The sequence below is a fragment of the Astyanax mexicanus genome, chromosome 7 (assembly GCF_023375975.1).
Source record: "Astyanax mexicanus isolate ESR-SI-001 chromosome 7, AstMex3_surface, whole genome shotgun sequence".
Taxonomy (NCBI): domain Eukaryota; kingdom Metazoa; phylum Chordata; class Actinopteri; order Characiformes; family Acestrorhamphidae; genus Astyanax; species Astyanax mexicanus.
This window is the reverse complement of record NC_064414.1, coordinates 28,176,034-28,197,955: the sequence shown is the minus strand read 5'-3', so window position 1 is coordinate 28,197,955 and position 21,922 is coordinate 28,176,034. Positions and strand designations below refer to the sequence as shown.

Genomic DNA, 21,922 nt, shown 5'->3' with positions numbered 1-21,922 from the left:
GTATGGCATAAAAATAGTTTTTGACTGGCTATCTAACAATGTTGGCTATCAGCCATTGTTTAGCTGTCAGTCATTGTTAGGCTTGTATTCACCTGTTGATTGGCGCTGTGCCTTTAGGGGGCAGGACAAAAAGAAAATTAAATAAACGTTATATTTTTTTGGTTGCATTACATTATTTAAAGTTGATTATGAAAACAACCTTTAACCCTTTATTTAACTTTCTCATACAGAAATCAGTTAGTGGTAATTTAAAGAATTTCTATTGGTTTATTCATCAATACATTTGACATAGTGTAAGGGACAGTTTGGGTTTATGCTAACCAAAAGATACACATACACACACACACACACACACACACACACACAAATAATTAATGCTTAAACAGACATTGTATTTTTGTTGTTGTTTAAACTATACATTTTAATAATTGACAAGAGTATAATCGTCAATGTTTGATTAAAAGGTCGGACATTTATTAATCATCTCTAATGTGTTAAAACAATGCTAATAAATAATAATAATTATTTAAGCTTCATGTAAGTTTTATGTCCTATAATATCCCGCAATAAACACTGCGGAAGCTCTAACTTTCCGGCAGATCTGAGCGACAGTGTGGCCTGTGGTCCGACTTGACACGCTCGATATTTCGGAAATCGACAGTTCACTCCTGCTGTACAATAAGTTTATATAACAGTCTGTGGATCAGTGGAGGAGGTTTCTGTGCGGCTCGGACTGTGAGTATTTTACTTACATATATAACTCTGTGTGTTTACAGTGAAGATTTACAGTGCGGTTTATCTTCTGTAAGAGCAGCTCTGTCTCTCAGGCTCTCCGCTCCGTGTCTGAGGGAGACTGGCTGAGCTGGTTCTTCACTGTTTATACTGGACTTTGATCGCAAGGTTAGCTTAGCCAGAGCGCCGGTTTTCTGTCGAGTTGTGCTACCCTGTCAAGCCGTGTTTCCCCAGTGTATATAGCATGTTCCCAGTAGAGGCCTATGTGCTATTTTTGGATAGCATAAAGCACTGTCTCAGGGTACATTTAGTTATGGAAATTAAATGTTATTCGAATCTGCTTTTTGTATTTTTTTATAATATATTTTTGTATTTTAATATATTAATATTAATTGTCATTGAAATTTTATGTAGTGTCAGTAGGCCCAGGTTGTTAGATAAACGAAAACAGAAAAACAGATAAAAAAAAAGAAAACAAACAAAACAAAACGAAAAAATATTTAGAAATGTAGGTTGGCCCATGCGCAGTGTCTTTAGGAAGCACGTATCGTTGGGTAGCATAACTCGACAGAACACCAGCTGCTTGACTGCAGTGCAGGAGAAACAGTCAGACACTATTTAAACTTGGGTTAGCTACATTTAACATTTAGCTCATTGTAAAGAATATTGTATCAGTAATTATGTTTTTTTCAGGAAGGTTCGTAATACTCGCTTATTCTTTTAGTGCTGTGTGACTCATTCAGTTTAAATAGCTACTCTAACCTAGATGTCGCTGAACGAGTCAGGTGGCTCGTCTTTTCCCCTGTGTTCTTACAGAAGACGAGCGAAACTGATACAACCTGATTGAACCATAAACCACAAACTACAAAAGTATTTACCAGCTCATATGATCTCGACACCTCCATAAAATAACACCCTAACTCAGTGTTATGGCTATTTAGAAATGATCAATGGTTTAAGAGAATAGTTTATTTTATCATACAGTCGAGCAATAGAACGAACCAGAAACCAAATTCCTAATTCAACATTTTTAAAACATGTATTAAAAAAGACATTTTAACAATTTAACAGCCACAAATTGTAGAGAATTTCTGGCGCCAGCTTTATGGACTAAAGGTAGATGGCGCTATTTTGCTAACTAAAATGCTGACTAAAATTATAACAAAAAATATTAAAATAAAAAATACAAAATGTAGATTTCTTTACATTTCATTTCGGAATGTTTTATTTTGTATTTCCAATTTTTTATTACCCTTTTATGAATAGTTAGCAGGTCCCTTCCGTACAACAGCTGTTTAATTAAACACTGTGCAAACATAGCTAACGTCCATGTATTTTAGTGAAGGAAAATAGTAAAATATGAAAAGGTTCCTGACAAAAGCAATTGTCTTCTGATATTCCCTATGGCAGCTTCTATATGTGAAATATCCATTGGCTCATTTTTTGGAAATTGCATTAAATTGCATTTTAAAAAATTATTTGATTAATGAAACTAATTCAGTTAACCTCCCAGTCCTAGCGTAGACTTTATTAATAAGACCATAATATTATAGTAAAAAACTTATAACTTATCAATCGGGGAAGAGCCTTAAATCAACAAAATTAGTTCAGTGAAGGTAGCCACCTTCTTGAAAAGCTAATACATTTGCTTAAGTCACATTTTATTTTGACTTTGGTATAATAAATTAGCTTAAGTCACACTATTGACAATGCCAATTATCCTAAAGGCGTCCAACCAAATGATCTGATCAGCTGAGGGTGTAGAATATTTTACCATAAGTGGCCATGCAGCATCATGGTGAATCTTGCCACGAAAATTACTTGGAAGATTATTTTAGGAAGGTGATGAAATAAAATTAGCTATAAAATCATCAGTGCACATATATGTACGTATACATATGTTGTATGTGTGTGCAGCCTCTTGAACTTGAACTGTTTTTTTATTATTATTATTATTATTATTATTATTATTAGTGACTATTACCCAGTAACATTGAGAAATATAGGTTTTTAAGAGGTAAAACTTAGCATTTGTGGAATAAACAACCTCATGCTTAAGAGGTAATTTTCCTTTTCCTTTCCAGTGCTTCCCTCCACATTCACTTTTACCTGACTGAACATAATTTGATAATCTCAGTGTGGATGACGGCTATGGCCTTTATGCAAGTACAGTTCAAGCGAATAGCTCTGCTGTCTGGAAGAGGAATCTGTATCCCTAATGTGAATAATACTGTTAAAACCAGAGTGAATAACTGCAGATTCAATGCAGTGCATTATTCTGCACGTGGGATCAAAGATAAAAAAACTCTAACCCTCAAATTAGTTAAACCAATATATGAGACACATCATTTCTTAAGACCACCAGTGTCCTGTACTTGTATCAGCACTGACCTCATTCGTGCATTGTCAACAAATCAGCAACCTTCTGCGAGGGGCAAGAACAGCCAGCCCTCCATCCCAGAATCAAAAGGTACCAGTACTGCCTTCCCTACACGTGTGTTTGGTTTAGGTGGTAGTGTTTTAGAGTAGCTTTTCAGATCCATGTGAGAGGAAAAAGAGAGAAATCATTAAACTATATAGTAGATTCTGACCTGTCAGTAAAGAATAAACTGACAATCATTATTAACTTTCAAAATTGCTTATGAATTTTTGTGAGTGTGGAATCACTGTTTTTAATAATTATTTTAAATTATTAAAAAAAAAAACTATTAGCGATACATGCATAACTAACTGTACAGAATGTTGTGTTCTGAAAAGTGGCATTCAAATCTAATGGTTTTGTTGGCAAAACATGTCACTACTTTCCAGATCTTTGGATTAGTTTGATCAATATTTCAAACCAATAATTCATTACATGTTTATTCTATTCTAATAAAGTAGAAACTTAAACTAACATAAAGCTGTTGCTGAGGAATATTTGCATTTTAATATTTTTTCTGTTTTTTGGCAACAACCAAAATTCTAATACAAGTGTAAGACTAAGTACATTACTTCTTGTTCGTTCACAATAAAAGTATTAACTGACTGAATAAGTTGGTAGTAAATAACAAACCAATGATTCCATACCTATGAATGATGGTATAATTCAGCAATTCCCAAAATCAGTCCTGATGACCCCACATTATGTATATTATTTGTGCATACACTACTAGCACATGTTTACTGGACTTATTGAAAACGCTAGACTGTTTAGTGCATGGGGTAACCAGGGCAGACTTTTAACAGCCACTGGGGTAAATGTTCATAAAACTCTCTCTTTTTCTCTCATTCCTTTAGCATCATCATCAGTCTTGGAGGGTGAAACACTTGCAATGGGCATGTGGTCCTTGGGGCTTGGGGCCGTGGGTGCTGCCATTGCCGGCATAATTCTTGCCAACACTGATTTTTTTCTGACCAAGCCTGAACATGCTACTGTGGATCACCTGGAGGATGCTGACCTCAAAACCACTCTGGGAGGTAACTGTGAATTCCATAGTTTAATCCATGTTGCTGTTGTTTCTTAATTAATGAGCATATGAATAAGAATCAAGAGTTGTTCTTGATGTAAGAAATGGGCAGTTAACCTGCAGGTTTATAATGTTTGATTATTATGTTTGTTCCATTTCTGTGCATTTAGATGAGAAGACATTTAAAGCTAAAACACTGTGGGCGACATCTGGTGCAGTGATCATGGCTGTCCGACGGCCTGGATGATTTTTGTGCAGAGAGGTAATCTTGATGTGTTCTCTGGTATGCCCGTTTTGTGACGATACTTCTTACATTTTCACGCTGCTGATTGACTTGTGATGTGTCGCTGCAGGAGGCCGCTGAGCTGTCCTCTCTGAAGCCCCAGCTGGACCAGCTTGGGGTCCCTCTGTATGCTGTTGTCAAAGAGGACATCAATACAGAGATCCAGGATTTCAGACCTCACTTTACTGGGGATATTTTCCTGGATGAAAAGGTTAGAAAAATGTTGTTTAATTCTAATTGTCTAATTCTCTAATTCTCCTTTAAAAAGCAACATGGAGAATTATCGAGTGAGACATGATGGATGGGATATTCCATTCATTAAGTTGCAAGGGTATTTAACTTTTCTCCATTCACAGTGCTATGAATAGATCATAGATTGCATTACCATTCACAGTATGTAGTGAATTGTCTGTGTAAACAAACTCTAATGCAGAAGGCCCACAGCATGTCCTGTAGGTCTGTGTAGCATTCTGTAGGCATTCCATGAAAGAGGCCAAAAGTCATGGGACACATGACTTGTTATTTGGAATGTTGGTTTTGGGACAAAATCCAACATTGTCACATTAAGAAATTCTTTTTTAAGTGTTGAAACTGAGAAAATGTACACACACTAAACGGCTTGTATTTATTTACAGCAAGCTTTCTATGGACCAATCCAGAGAAAAATGGGTGTCCTTGGCTTCATTCGTCTAGGGGTTTGGCAGAACTTCATTCGAGCTTGGAAGTCAGGTTACCAGGGAAACATGAATGGAGAAGGCTTCATCCTGGGTGGGGTGTTTGTCATAGGGTCTGGCAAGCAGGTAACTTTCATTGATTTGACACATTTCAGTAATGCTGTAACTGTATTATAATGAAGAAAAAGCAATATTAAAATACTGTAATTTGATCTGAAATGTTGGAAGAAGTATTTGTAACCTTGTTACCTTGAGTGCCGTTAATACTTACTTTTACTCTTCGTTCAATACTAAAGCGGGATTAATTTTACATGTGGTGGTGGTGGAATAATTTTACTACAGGTCTTCTAGGTATGGCAGATTTTCACTGGATAAAAAAAATCTCAGATAAATAAATTAATAAGATGACAGTGGCTACTTGATTTACACACCTCCAAAAAAAACCTGAGGATAACCTTTACTTTAGCTACACAATGCCGGCCCACATTACAGTATAATCTGGCAGATTTTGAGGCAGATTTGTTCCTCCCAACAATTGCGTTGTGTGTGGTGTCTATAATCCTATTTTTAGTTCACAGTTCTTCCTTCGAACCAGTGAATCATGAATTTGTAAATATAAAATGTATCAATTTCAGTTTTTTGTCTTTTTCTAAGAATGAAGCACAACTAGCATAATATTGGTTTTGCTGTCATTCACCATGTTTGTGTACATCTGGTTTGCAAGAAATTCCCAAAAGGTTTGAGGATCTGAGTTGTCGACTGGGAGGGTGTCTTAAAGTGTGTGGGTTTTTTTTATTCAGGGCAGATTGTGTATTGTGGGTGTTTAATGATCAACAACGATTAAAGGCAAAAAAGGGTTGGAAAATGTCTTTGTGTAGGATTCTTTGTGTTTTCAGTATTAGTGTGGACCAGACATAAAGCTGCCAGAAGTACCTCTGATTATCCTTAGATTGTCATAGACACAAACAATGTATCTGTTTCATTCACAACAAAACTAAACCCCTGTTTTAGGATCTACGTACTGTGGAAAAACATAAAACATATAAAGTTTGTGTTAACGTAAGGTAAATAATGTAATGTTAAGGTTACTGTTGTGGGAGCACACAGTTTACAAAAATAACTGATGTGGCAGTAAAACTGTAAAGTAATTACTTTATCCTACCTCTGAATGTAAAACTAATCCCGTGCTCAAGTTCTACAATAATGATCTCTTCTGATGGATATTATTAATCTAAGTGTTTAATTCTCTGCTTTTTATAGGGAATACTTCTCGAGCACAGGGAGAAGGAGTTTGGCGACAAAGTCAACACTGAGTCAGTTTTGGAGGCAGCTAAGAAAATAGTGGTAGAGAAATAGATTAGATTTGTAATCTTTTTGATCTACACCATGTTTTCAGTATGGAACAAAAAGGTAAAGGTTAAAAGGTAATTCTAAGCTTCCATTAAAAGAAACCTCAAAAGTTAAGTTAAAACAAACACAGAATAAGTATTTACACATCACACCTCATTTTCTTTACTAATGTGAATATACAGGAAAGCTCAGGTTCTGCTGGACTCTAGACACTACAGTAATGTTATTGACTGAGCCACACAGTGTTGCAGTAATAGTGATTTTAGGTAAGGTACTACATAGATTGTACTGTTTGCTACACTGTTGAGTTTGCACTTTAGAAATTACTGTGTTGTACTGTGCAATTCTTCACTAATCGGGCTTCATTGGCTGTCTGCTGCTGGACTGGAGATTTGGCCTGTGTGTTTTAATGACAGTCTGACTCGAAACTCCTGAGTGAGAGAGCAGATTTGAAGCTCAACACATTCTTTCCTGCTAGCCTGTTCTTGGTTAGTGGATGGCCAATGGCCCTGAGCCAGATGGAGAATGCCATTTACAATAAAATACATCTGCAAGCTGATGTTGTGTGAAGTTTTCTTTTATATATTTGAAATACCAATGAATATTTAGAGACTTTGTTGAAAAGCAGCCAGAAACATTTAATCTAAATTGTTTATAATTTATTTAGTTATGGTCAAAGTTATGGCATTTGCGAGGCAAACCCAGATTTGCGTTAACTCTGAAGTAGTCGCAGAAATTGAACTGATTTGCGAGTGATACACGCTTGAAACACGCTTCCTGTAGAAATTGCAAACTGCGAGTGGAACAGGTTGCAGATCGCTTTTGTGAAACAAGCCCCCAGACCTCTAAAAGCAGACATGCGCAGACTCGTTGTGTGATGTCAGCGTTTTCACAAAGGTACGTTTTCCCGTCCACACAGCTCTGCTGGTAGCGGAGTTTTCAAAAATCTTTACTCTTTTCAGTGACCGAAAACGGAGACAAAAACCTTTTTTTTTTTAATATCCGGTTTTGTGTAGACGGGGCCTCAGTTAGTAACTAACTAGCTAGCAAGCTAGATGGAGTGGAACCAGCTCTGCTTTTACCAATTGGTGTACGTCTTTGCAAAGGCTCACAGAAGCCACATAGCATACATTGATAAGGTTGCAGTCCTTTTTTAAGGGCAGTGTGGTTAGCTAGATCTAATCTAGAAAGATTAGTTTAACACCCACCTGCTTTGTTGACTGTCCTGTTTGGATACCCCTAGAAATGTTTTCTTCGATTGTTCGATTTCAGCCATTTTAGCCTTGTTTCTATATTCTACTAAAGTAGCCACTAAAGTTTAAGTCCCTTTTCTGATCTTGGGTTCTGTGGGGGTTAGCTTTTAGCCTTGCACGCCTGCATACCCCGGTCACTTCTCTGGATTTCTCGCTCTTTCTGCGGACACACATACTATCTGCCATAACCCGCAGATTCAGGAGGTGATGTATGGATTTCCATTGTTACAATTTTCAACAGCCCCTTCTTTTGTTCTGTTGTTCTTGCTGTTGTGTTTACAGTGCAGCGCAGCTTTAAAAGTCGCAGGGCTGGACTGCTGTTAGCAATGTCAGTTTTTATTTTCGTTATGCTGGACTTTTGAAAGTACATACAGCAGTATTCGAGGTAGACTTTCCTGTTGCAAATTAGTAGCCATACTACTAAAAAATAGTTTTTAACTACTCCATAGTAAACCCAATACATTGGTGTATTTCAGTTTCAGTAATTTAGCTTTAATTAATAAACTGAATGTCGCATTTGCCTATTGCTTGCCACTTCAACTTTCCCAAATTTTCTTGACAAGCAGTATTTTATTCAACCTGTTTTGTACCTAATGAAATGCACTGAAAGGCAATTGCAACCCATTAACACTGCAAAAGGAACACACAGTTCAGTTATAAATAGATTTTTTTTTATTGAACTCTTCTACATAAATACATGAGTGTAGATAGAATACAAAATGCGGGAAAACAAAACATGAAATGAGCACCTGTGCTATTAAGTGATTTACATATTTTGAACATTGAGAAACTTGAAACATGAAAACTTTTTACACAAATGAAAAACTCATAGGGTCACCTAAACACACGGAACAGAACACAAGGGTACATGGCACCAAAACAAGAACTTGTACTGTCTTTATGTGATGGCCGTAAACTAACCGAGAGACCTTTTGAGATCGCTAACTGTTTTGGATAAACCACAGGTATGCAATCAAGAAATAGCTTTTAGTAATGAAAATACAAAACTTAAAAGCTTTGCCTTACATAGCATGGGCTTGTTACATTTATTTACCCTTGGTTGCAGGATTTTGGTCAAATTGTATCTGTCTGGGGTCTAAAGTAATTTTGTTAGCTAAATCATAAAATTTGTGTTAAAAGTGGAACACTACCGTTGAATTAACTGTTGTTAACCTGTTGTGAGTTAACTTGTGCTTCTGTCTTTTAGAATCCCACATACAGAGATTTGCATTTATTTAAACCTGGACTTTCAGTCCCTTTTTCTGTGTTAAAAACCATGTTTGCATGTTAGAGAGAAAAAAAAAAAAGACAGCATGTGCATAGTTTCAGCCCAAGACTCGGCTATGCATTAAAAAGTAACTGTGCGGTAGTAGAAACTTCAGCTGTCTCTCTGTAGTAAAAAAAGAACATTTTTATACAGTTTTCCTCACCTACTAGAAATCTACAACTTGTTTCAAGTGGTAAAGGAAGTAGAAACAAAAATGCTAAATTCATCTGCAGAAACAGCTGCAGTAAATATTTGATCATGTCTGCTCAAGTTATAACAGAAACTCCAAAAAGTGATGCATTTCATAAACATACAGGGCAGGCTATTACACTGACCAATGATCATATTTTTGGTACAATATCCTTCCAATGAAAAAATAAATATTTAAAAAATAAATAATATCAAACATTCATGGATGAGCCAAACTATGAATGAGAACATGGAACAACTATCAAGGCCAAGTGTCTACACAAGTACATTTAAACAGTTTATCCATTTAAATGGGGGTTTATATATAGTATATATTTATATTCACACACAATCACTGTGTAAAGGTACAATAAGCTCAGTTTTGCATAAAACTTCTAAATCAAGACAAAAACCAATGAATGATTATGCTAGTAGGCAGTGCTCTATGATGAAATCTGAAATTATTGCCCCCAAGAGGCCAGCTGTGCACTTTTCTGAAAAAATTCAGCCAACAAGGAGCCAATAAGATCTATGCTGCCAGTATAATGTAACAGAATTAAAATCATCATAATAAAGGACCTGCACCTTTTAATGTTTCCATCAATAGCTGTCAGACACATTCTTTCACAACTATAATTTGTTTTAGGGCACAAAGGCATATACTATAGGTAGAAACTAGACAACATAGTAATCACAACACACCCCCACCATTTTCAGTGATACTGTCAAGATTATTCTTATACACAAACCATACAACAGTTAAAGTGTGTGTGCGCACCAGTCAACTCAGATTAGTTAGATCATACATAAGGCTTAGAAATACAGACACTGACTAAGCACAGCCTTTAGTTGTAGTCGGAGAATGATGGCCTGGCGTGTCGCCTGGAGTGTTTTAATTCATGTAGGAGATACAGGTTAAGTGCACTTTAATGGCACATACAGGAGTACGATATGAAGCCATTAATGCTGGTTCAAATAATCCTAGGAGTCACACTTATTTCTATAACTGCATTTGCTCATTAGCTTTCAGAGAGTATAGATCTAACTGGAACTATACACTGATGTTTAGCTAAGAAACGCAGAGGTCTTAAAGAACAATTCAGATTATCTTAAGCATACACAGCTCATGTGTTCTAACTATAAGCAAAAATAAATAATGATACATACAATTCAGGTCATTTTTTGGGATACATTGCATAAAACTTAGCAAAATAGAATACCTATTAATACCATTATATATGTGACAACAGCTCTTCATAATACCCTCAACCTTTCAAACCACAAACAACCCTCACAGTACCACTTCAAACTAGGCAAATCACTCCATCTACTGAACAGATACAATAAATCTGAATTGCATATTATCTTCAGGAAAGGGAAATGTGACAAAGCAAAGCAAAATGAGATAAATGTGTAGTAAATGTAAGTTTTAGACAAACCAAAAAAATACATATGTATTTACCCTTCAAATTGTGCCCACTAAAATCCATTATATCAGAGTGCAACATTACAGGGCAGGGAGAGAAAAACTGCTCTACAGGCCCTTGTTGAAATAAACGGTTGTAGTATGAGGGCTGCTCTGTCGTATACTCTCCTGCAGCTCAGGCTCCAGGCTGCTCACTTTCATAGAGCTGCAGACACAGACAATTACACAAACACAAGATAAGAATGGTTACAAGAGCAATGGTTATCAATAGGGCTACACAGACCACTTCAGTTTCTGAATCAGTTGATGGCTTGTGATCATCCATCTTCCTCTCGATTATATTCTAGGTTTTCAATTAGGTAAAAATCTAATCATTTTAAAGTGGCCTCTTATTTTTTCAGAGCTATATACTGCCCATACCTAGTTATAGTTATCAAAATGAACACAAGACCACAAATAACTCACCTCTTTTGTGGGAAAAGTGCACAGCACAGTGGAGTGGCAAACACCAGGCTATAGGAGTGTAGAAACAAAGTAATTCTTTAATTCATCAGCTGTGATCAAAGCAATCTTACTGTATAGTACAGACATCACCACTAGTGCAACTCACCATAATCCAACAAGCCCGACCTGTACTGGTGCATTAAGCACAGGGAAGCGCTGTGTAAAAAAAAAAAAAAAAAAAAAAAAAAAAAAGTAGTAGAGTAAGAGAGGGATCAATAAAGCGCTGTGACACTTTCATTTTCATTAAATGAACAATAAAGATCACACAAAATGCCTGAGAGACATTTAAGGCATGTGACTTTACCTTCATGAAGGCTTTCTTCTCCAAAGAATTCATGATAACTGGGGGAATAGCTGTAAGGGTAGAAACAAAGTGTTTCAGAGAGTAGTAATTCCCTTCACATACTTTATTTTATCTACCACATTAAGAGAAAGGATATTGGCTTAGTGTGCATTTAGGGCTATAATCAGATAATAGTGTTACAAAACCATGAGCAAACACAGAATTTAAGAAAATGACTGTTTCTTGTTTTAAATGATAAATCTTGTGGATCAAATGATGTCTATGTATCAGGATTATGGGACAATTATAGAAACAAACTACCACTTACATTTTTTTTATACACAACAGACTGTATTTATTTGTTAAATTGGTAAGACTCCTTAAGACAACCTTAGAACTCTACACACAAACCACCAACTGAATAAACATTTAAAAGAAGCAGTTAAACACTGACGTGTCCAATGTAAAAAATGTTAGAATGTTTTTTTATACTCACAAATAAACAGTAATATATATATATATATATATATATATACACATATACATATACATACACACATACACAGTGTACATCCCAACCAACAGTAGTCTACAAACATAACCGAACAGAAGAATTTATTGTATATTGTTACACTCCGCTGAAGTACAGTGTTATACCGGAGTTTCAGCACTAGCTCGTTTGCTGTTCAGAGGTGAGTATATTAGTCTGTAGCCTGTGTGTTTACAGTGTTAAAACAAGCTATGTGTGATGAACTGCTACATATGATTGGCTGAAGCTGAAGCTGGCTAATGCTAATACTCCAGCTTCAGTGGAAATCTATTAATCTAAGCTTACTCGCCACCCAGTGGCCAGACCTGTTGAATTTAGAAGAAAAACAAGGCAGGAAAATGGACATTTATTGGTAGTGCACCTTTTAATCCGGTGCGCCTTATATCACAAGCACCATTTTCCCTGAACAAGCAGCGATGAATCCAACCATGAAAAGAATCAACTGTATAAATAGTAAAATACTGTAAACACTGTGTAGGAACTCATTTAATTTTTACAGTCCTACAGAACAGTCCACAAGCAATACTGCACTACTGTACTCAGTGAGTACTGTATTGATATGCAGTACTGCAGTTTTCCAGTGAAAGCAGTTTTATTAATTGGGAAAGTCCAGATGATGGATGCTGCAGTGTACCTGCTCATATTTGGCTGAGCTCACCTGTTGCCCTTTCATGCTAATTGTAAAACTGTGTGACAGGTATTTGTCCATGTAACGAGTCAGTGTGCAGAGTAAGGTAATTAACTATAGAGTTTTGAACAACAGTGTTCCTCGTGAACACCAGAGATTTCCATGAAAATTGTGAGTAGTGTTTTGTAAAAAGTGTGTTTTAGAACTCCAGTTTGAGTGTAAAGCAGGAATTGTGCTTGGAGTTTGAACATGAGATAATTGTTGTGGCCATTGTGTCTCAGGTACCAGTATTTGTGGGTAAACAATCAAGAAAAACTTTAAAACAATAAATAAAATACTAATATTAATTTATTTTAATGCTCTTACCCATGGCTGGCACTGCCATGCCGATTCGAGACACCACCACCTGTGCAATGGCCTGCTGAGCAGCACTAGCAGACTCTCCCAGGCGGTTTCCCTCCTCATCAGTGACTGGAATACCATATTTCAGTTCTCTGGTGGAAGGCATACCAAAAAGCAAGTGAGCAAACTTGCTGCAGGGAGACAAAAAAAAAAACTGGCTGGCATTTTATACACTAATGCATACCTTTGTCTCATGAAGGGAATGTTGATGCAGTTAGCTGCTGCCACTGCAGCGAATGGAACAAATCGGCTAATAATTGCTGGCAGACGCTGGAAAAAGCAAAAGTAACTTTAGTGACAACCGACATATGAAGTGTTTCTGTTACCACAGCCCACCTATACACATTACATTTAATATAATAACACACATAATTACATTACAAGCATTACATAAGCAATTTTATTCCCATCAACCCCGACAAAAATGATGTATACTGCAGTGAACAGCACACATTTTCCACTGAACTTTACAGTAAATTTAGCATGATCGGCCCATTTTAATCATTTGAGCGACTTTTCATCTGGGCAGTCACTGGACTTAGAAAACAGCAGGAAGCATCTCAGTGCAGCATTCTTCAGGTTCCACGTGACGTGAACAATGTCATGGGAGATAATATTAAGTCCTAGGTCATCTAGAACATCAGTGTATTACAGAGTTAATTTTTTATTATTATTCTGAAGCAATAAAATAAAAAGCAATGAAAGGCTTGTATAAAATCACCTTGGTTAGCGACTTGAGTCCAAGAGCAGTGACCACAGCTCCGGTGGTGGCACTGACATAGGCTGCTCCAAGTTGACTGTTAAAAACAAAAACAAACAAACAAACGGAGAACACTATCTCTTTAATATTTTCAGAGTACATGGAGGGGACCTACATAAACAAAAAAAAATACTAACGTCCTTGCATGCTTTCAAAGTCAGATATTAAAAGTGTAAGAATGTTTATTTGACTGCAGTTATCTTATGATGAAGTAACAATAAACTTCTGCATAACACTTCTTGATGCATCTGAAGCAATGTTGTTAAACTGACTAGTTCACAGCCAATGTAAAGTAGGCATAGCTTCTGAAATGTTAGAAAATATATAATAATAGAACAGGACCTCAGTTGTATTGTTTAATTATGTTGGAATAAAAAGATATGTTCTGGATGTGTAGCCAGGTGTAGATAAGCTAGTCATTATTCGTATCTTGCACCGCCTACTAGATGACGCCAGATAGCCTGAACTAACAGATAAGCAGGTTAGATGCTACATATCACCAAATTGGGCACATTTTGTACTGTATACTTAACAGTACTGATAAACTTTGTCTAACTAAGTTCCTGGCAATTAAGCCATGTGGGTGTGAAAGGGGAAGGAGAGGAGGAAGGGGATAGAGAGTAATTTGATTGATTAATTTACAATATATCAAGGTATAATCAGATAAATTAAAGATTAAGATACATTTTATAGTTTTAGCAGAATGCCTTCTGGTGTCTGGGGGCAAGATATTCACAGACTACAGTAGCCAGGGTTTCCGGCAGCGCTTTATAGTTAGGGCAGCTTAATTGACAACTAAATTTCTTCCGCTTTGCTAACATGAGACTGAATAGCAGCATCTGATTGTTCTGCACCATCGGGGAGACACTAATTACCTGGCAAGTAACAATAAATCACCAGCACCACCAAAACACCCCACCAGCCCATGACAACAAACAAGACATGGTGAACTGCTAGCGAGGCCCTCACACCCCCATCAACAAAGGCTCCACCTTAACTAAGTGACATACTGCGGGAAAGAGACACTAATATATATATATATATATATATATATATATATATATATATATATATATATATATATATAAATATATATATATATATATATATATATATATATATATATATATAAATATATAAATATATATATATATAAATATATATATATATATATAAATATATATATATATATATATAAATATATATATATATATATATATATATATATATGTATATATATATATATATATATATATATATAATATAATATATAATATATATATAAATATATATATATATATATATATATATATATATATATATATATATATATATATATATTACACATTATAGCTACTCTATATGTCCAAATATATGTCCTTTCACATAAAACTAATGTTTACAGTCAAGAGGCAAGCATACACTTATCCTTTTCTGCAGAAGATTGTTGGATAAATATGATTAGTTAATATGCTCATCTTAATTATGCTTATGTTTGATAAAATAATGCTTAACAAACCCTATAACATAGGTGTGATTCCAAAAAAATCCCATACTTTACAGTAATTGGTGCATCTCCACTGCGGTTTGTGTAGTTGACAATGGCGTTGAAGGACTGGTTGACCCACTGCCAGAACACAACTGCTGGAGTTGTCCTACAGACATATATAGGAGATAGACAGTTTAAAACAGAAATAATTAATAAACGAAGCAGTAAGTATGAAAGATGTTCAAGTAACGCAAAGAAGCTTTATTCAAATCATACACAGCAAAAGTGATCTCTGTGAACTGTTTTTTTTTTTTTTTTTATATATCTAGGATGATCTGGTATCAGGACATCAAGGCTTTAAAAAATAAAATAAAAAAACTTCCACACACAGTATTATCTTTTAAACAATTAAAAACTACAACATGAACATTATACTCCATGACTGTACTGCACTTTTTAAATTTATATATATTTTGCATAGTGTAAGGCTTATAAGTATGTGTGTGTGAGACGGTAAAAATGTACTGTCAGACAAAACCACTGTCAGACATTATGCATTGTGGGCTGCTCCAACCAAAAACAAATTCCTTGTGTGTGCAAGCATGCATAGCCAATAATGTGTGACTCTGATCTTTGTAACTTTACAAGACTGTACCGGTCCTCTCGATGTCACTTGTAAATTAGACAATCCATCTTTTTAAATGCAAATTTATGCAGGTCTGAGGGTCAACAGTGAGTAAAATTTAAAAACTTTCAATAGACATTCTCAGTTAAAAGAACAGGAAACACAAAACCTCAGGAAACTTCACCAGAAGGCAGAGGCCCTGGCAAACCTCAAATGAGGAGCTTTTTCCATGATGACTCATTTGCAGATGACTCACTGAACTGAGTCAAAATATTTCTGCAAGGACCAGGAGGTTAAACTCTTTCTTCTTGTTCTGCTCTGTGTTCAGAAGCCTAATTTACTTCAAGCTCACAGTATATCACAAAGACTAAATACAATGTATAAAACTAAAAAGTACAATTAGCTGACAAACAATCAGTACATAATGTTGCTGTCTGTCATGTCAGATGAGCTGAGTGTGGTGATCTTACCTATAGAATGTAAGCATACAGCCTGTGATGGTCATGTTCATGGGAACTTGTGCGGACATGCGTCCAACCAGCAGCATCTTCTCACCCGTGTCTGGGTGAAAGGCAGAGTCGTAGATGTATTTGGCCCTCCATAATTGATCCTCCGTCAGGCCTGGCTTCACTACACCCTGCCTGTTGATGAGGACACAGAGGTCAGCTATTTTAGCACGTCATCAGTAGCCCACATTGCAACTACTGTTCATGGTAGGCTGAAAAGCTATACAGCGAAAGCAATTTACTCACAATGTTTAAAAAAAAATTCCTCTTAGTTTTCAGATCAAAATGCATTTCATTCACAGAACATACACCTTCATAAATGGTAAATGAACGTAACATGAAGACAGACGGTTACAGCCTGCAGTTCCATTTACATGCCACTTGCAGTCTTTTAAATATCATAAGAGGAATGATTTTATTAGCTGTTTAATTTAATAAGGTGCTTCTGCACTACATTGCAGAAATAGTCCACAGTCACTACCAAGGGTTGGGCAGTATGACAGTAATACCAAATACCACATTATGTAACAATTAGGAACATATTACCAAATGAATTGTACTTCTGTATTTTAGCTGCACCAAATTTCATTTCCGTGTCTATCTAGTTCAAGGTCAAGCAACAGCAAAAAACAATGAGTTATTCTCTTCTAAATGCTTATATATTAGAAGGTCTGGGAAGTCTGTGAAGAACAAAATGGTATCATGTTACTAACTATACTACTATCTATTAAGGCTAACTTCCCTCTCCTGATTTGCAGAAGTGAAACATTTGTATTACACAGACTTATTATTTAATATTTATCAAATGATTGATTTGAAAACGTGCATGGTGTCTAATTAATCTGTGATCATGTGAACTAAATTTTGTTTTATATTGCATACTGTTTTTCAGTTTTAAAATATGATGATGATAGGGATGAGATGGTCATGCAGAGGCCATGTAATGATCCTACTCACTCAGCATATACCTCTCCATGTTGTTAGTAAAATTTTGAGATGATACTGACAGTGTGGAGAGAAAAAAAGACATCGTCCCTCCCCATCACTACCACTAGATTAATAACCCTATTACACACAGTACATAGCCACAAGTTAATTGTAAGCAATACCATTTCAGAGGGATTGATCAAGTGAGAGACTTTGGTTAAGCCATGCTGACCTGTAACTCTCCACAATGTCTTTGGATTCCTGCAGAACCTCACTTGATAGCAGCACATTTCTTGGGTCAGTCACCGTGAAGAAGTGCTGGGCTCTGCCCATAAACGTACTCTGATCCCATCGCGGCTCTTTGATGTTGATGTTCAGTGGCAAATCCCCAGACATCCTCGTCTACTTTTCTATCAAAGAAGAGTACACATACAACTTTTTCATAACACGCTTACAGGCACAGGCAAAGCATGCATAAAACCAAAAGTGTGATCATTATAAGAGTGCCTCTCCCTGTTTTAATTTCCAGAACAATAAGCTGTCAATCGTTTATAAACTGCAAAGGGAGAGAGACAGTTCAGTATACCGTGAAACACAACTGTCAGGATTATCTGGAATGTGCTTATGGTGAACAAGAATGAATAGTTCTGTCGTAGTAATGACTTTATCGACTTATCACACAATATATAGATTTTATACTGCCCATTCTATTTACTTAATGAGGGCCCATGTACATGGCTGAGCTGGTATGTCAATGTTAACTTCACCGTCACTTTATTTTACTTTCGATACAAAACATATCGTTAACATGATGTAAATATTATATAACATTAATAAATATTATAAATGATATTATTATATTATTAAAATTCCAATGTCTGAGTTTTCTTAATTTAAAGCTAAGAAGTTATTCTAAGGCAGAGGTGGGCGGTATGGCAAAAAATATGTGTGTGTTTTTTTTTTTAAGACTTTCCTACACACTATAATTGTAGGTTTATTCCTGGGTTCTTCTTTAGGCACAAACTGTAGAAAACAATGCTAACTGAAAGGTGACCAATGTGAATGATAAAAACATTTCTTAAAGATTCTTTAGAATAGCACCACACCGGTTTTATGACTTTTTGTCAAAGAATAATTTTTACTATCCATGGACCTTTTTTGTCTACACAGTTAGTTTTGATACATTGGAACAGACATAATCCCTCCTAAAAGCGATAAGTATAATTTTGCTTTTATTCTATAAGTAGAAGCACATCCACAATATACTTCTATGCTTACGGCATAACTTGTATGAATATTGTTAAAATGTCATTGCATTGTACATTTTAAACCTAAAACAACATGCCTCAAATTTTCAAGTGTTAATTATTCCATCATACAAATCATAGCCATAGTCAACAAACAGCAATGTAAAAGACTGGTGGAGAGCATTCCAAGGTAATTTCACTACATAGTGATTTCTGAATTCTCTTAACAGTTAAAACATTTGTTTTGTGTTTTTAACTACGAATACAGCTGCTTCATTAGAGTAATAAATTATCTGAATAGTATTAATGGTATTATTTGGTGTTTTTATCATATAATAAAATCGCAAAATCTTGTGTTTGATAATTAAAAAAAAACATTTGGATGTTTATGTGGAAATGGTGTGGTTTCCAGTGGGATGAGACTTTAGATTACAGTGATGTCTGTGCAAATGATGCCGAAAAAACATCACAATTAGTTAGATAACCTAAAGCTCCCAGTATGATGGCTGCGTTAAGCTACACGTACATAAAAAACATATCTATATGTTTAAAGGTCACCTTCCGCGAAAATCCGATTTTTCTTGTTTTTTGTGGAATACAGTAGGTCTCTCCGAGTTGAATGTGTACACCTGTACATTAAACTGTTTTGCAGCCCCCATTGTCTGCAGGAGCTAAGCAAAGAAATCCCCCCTCCCCCCCTCCGAAAAACGGGTGAATTTTGAATTATCTTTCTGCCTACACAGAGCTATACAGAGACACCTGAGCACTTTTTTTTTTACAAAAACGGCTCACATGTCATTCATTCATACTAGAGACCACAACTAGACATTTTAAAATGAAAGAAAAAACGACGGAAGGTGACCTTTAAGGTTTTTATATCATATATCTATGTTATATTATATTATCATATTTTCTAAGCACATCAAGATTAGATATTATTATTATTATATTTTAGTTCATATTGCCCAGTCTAATGCCCTGGGTTGAAGAAAGATGGCGAAAACATCCTAACGACAACAGAATGTATGAGCTGCAGGTGAATACCATAGCTAACCCTGGCTAACGTTACACAACCACGACCAAACATACTCGTGTAGGTAGCTACTTTACAGAGCTTCTGTATTTACTTTAAACGTAACACTGCCTCAGATAACTACAGCTAAAGGGCCAAAACCACAGGTAGCTGTTAAATATTATCTAACCTTCACCACCTTCATACGACAGGTAGGCTAGCCAAGCTAACGGTAGCTAAGAGCTAACTACATGAGACAGCTTTATGACTCGCGAACGTCAGTTAGCTCACTATCCTTGTTAGCATTAGCTCCCCCTCTCCCGGTTAACACGAAGCGAACCGTTAGCTAGCTGAACACCTACATAGATAAAGCGCTCCGGCAGTAACTGGTGTTTTGTCGAATTATGCTACCCACCGATAAGTGCTTCCCGAAGGCACAGCGCATGCGCTGACCTACACTTTTTGATTATTTCTCGTGTTCTTTTTATAGTAAGTCTGTTTTCTGTGCATTAAACAACCTTACTCACTGTCATTGCACAAAAGTGTACATGGACGATATTAATATTATTATTATTATCATTATTATTATTAATAATAATGATAATAATAATAATAAATACTATAATTATTTTTACAAAAAAAGCAGTTTGTAATGACCTCTCATTGCCACAACTTTACCATAATACAGCGATTCATGCCATTCACATATAACGTTCCTAACCTACATCAACTGGGACTTCCACCGGAAACATGCTATAATACGGTGACTTCTTTGTATTTTCACAGTTAAATATACTCTAGGGTGGCACGGTTTGACAGGGTAGGCACAACTCGACGGAACACCAGGCTAGCCTTAGGTTAGCTCCCTGATCACTTTAAGGAGCCCCACAGCAAACGTGTAATGAATGTAGTTAACGCTAGTAAGCTTAGCTACCTGACCAAGCTAAAGCTAGTTAAGCTTGTGTTAACGGTAACCTAGGTGTTTAACAGCTAGTTAACGTTAGCGATAGTTAAAATATAAGGACACCAGGGTTACCGTCTAGGTTTCTCTTATTCAATTAATCTAACGCTATAATATGTTTATGAATCATTTTACTAGCAAACAAACTAGCCAAGCTAGCTAGGTTAGATGTCTGCCTAAGCACAGACCCGTTTGTTTTTAGAGTTAGCCTGCTAGCTAATGCTACCTGAGTTAGCTATGAACCAGCTAACTATTAAGTTACATTCCTGCTGTATTAGCTAGCTAGCTAGTAAGCTAAGGTTAACAAACCCAGCACCAATTAACCACTAGCTAGCAATGTCATCAGAAATCTTCACTGGATTGATAAACGGTAAAATTGTTTGCTCAAATCGACATACCTTTATCTACTAGAGTCTACACCAGTAAACACACCCAGGACAGCTGGAAACTGACCGACTTCCCAACACCGTGTTCCCAGTGTGAGTGTAGAGTCTATCTAGCTTGAAAATCCCCTAGTCCAGAAAGTATCACGAATCGCGGATTTCTGTGGTTTTAATCGGAGAGTGAAGGCGTTTGAGCTGAAAGGCGGTCTGGAGGAAGCGCAGGCTGATTGGAGAAACAGGCAGGGCGTGGAGAGGCAAACCTTCCACCATTGGCTGTTTACCTCCTGCTGCTAACGTTAGAGGCACATTTCACACATATCTGAAGTTACTGTGCACAGTAAATACATAAATAATGTCCTCTGCTAGGCTGTGGAATAGTTGCTGATGAGACACTCATGTTTACTCTTCTCCCCCAAGGTTTTCAGTTTCTTCTTTTTCATGATGCACAGAGACGGAGCACTGAGAATAGACAAATCATACATGCGTTGTGCATTTTTAAATAATAGAATATTGTATTGGACAACAGACAACAACCTCACTGAAGGTCAATGTATCGCGCACTGGCCAAATGCAGTTTTACTAAAATAATTCTTATTTTAGATGTTTACTAGAAGTGTCAGATCTACAGGTCCATAAAGTTATACATATTTGCATTCCACCATTTAGCCAAACGTTTTTGTACATAATTGTTTTAAAACTTTGACAGCTACTACCTACTACTTAAACATTTGAGAACTATTATTATTTACAAATGTAAGAACTATTGCTATTTATTTATTAAGTTTCTCAGCTGTTATTATATTATATATAATACAATAAATAAATAATAATAAAAAAAAAAATATATATATATATATATTTATATATATATATATATATATATATATATATATATATATATATATATATATATATATATATATATATATATGCAAATAATGCATTTAATAACCACATTTGAAATATCATAAAATTTGTACTAGACAAAGTTTAGACCCTTATAGAGATGTGAACGTGTTTTTTGT

The 21,922-nt window shown here is 35.8% G+C and overlaps 2 protein-coding genes across 3 annotated transcripts; one reads left to right on the top strand and one right to left on the bottom strand.

Moving 5' to 3' along the window:
- The first annotated feature begins 630 nt into the window (after positions 1-630).
- selenou1a (selenoprotein U 1a) lies at positions 631-7,044 on the top strand. Of its 2 annotated transcripts, XM_015602564.3 has the most exons (7): positions 642-735; positions 2,817-3,202; positions 4,009-4,188; positions 4,349-4,440; positions 4,532-4,672; positions 5,097-5,261; positions 6,396-7,044. In XM_015602564.3, exons 2-7 carry the CDS (start codon positions 2,875-2,877, stop codon positions 6,489-6,491), a joined length of 1,002 nt encoding a protein of 333 aa, XP_015458050.3. In that variant the 5' UTR covers positions 642-735; positions 2,817-2,874; the 3' UTR covers positions 6,492-7,044. The 2 variants fall into 2 exon arrangements, with proteins under 2 accessions (XP_015458051.3, XP_015458050.3); XM_015602565.3 differs by lacking the exon at positions 2,817-3,202 and having other exon boundaries at positions 631-735.
- A 1,989-nt stretch (positions 7,045-9,033) lies between these two features.
- sfxn3 (sideroflexin 3) lies at positions 9,034-21,168 on the bottom strand. The gene is made up of 11 exons (XM_007237747.4): positions 20,913-21,168; positions 17,527-17,704; positions 16,332-16,502; positions 15,304-15,402; positions 13,709-13,784; positions 13,172-13,257; positions 12,952-13,079; positions 11,429-11,478; positions 11,231-11,280; positions 11,086-11,133; positions 9,034-10,825 (listed from the first exon to the last, which is right to left on the bottom strand). Exons 2-11 carry the CDS (start codon positions 17,688-17,690, stop codon positions 10,729-10,731), a joined length of 969 nt encoding a protein of 322 aa, XP_007237809.1. The 5' UTR covers positions 17,691-17,704; positions 20,913-21,168; the 3' UTR covers positions 9,034-10,728.
- Positions 21,169-21,922: the final 754 nt, after the last annotated feature.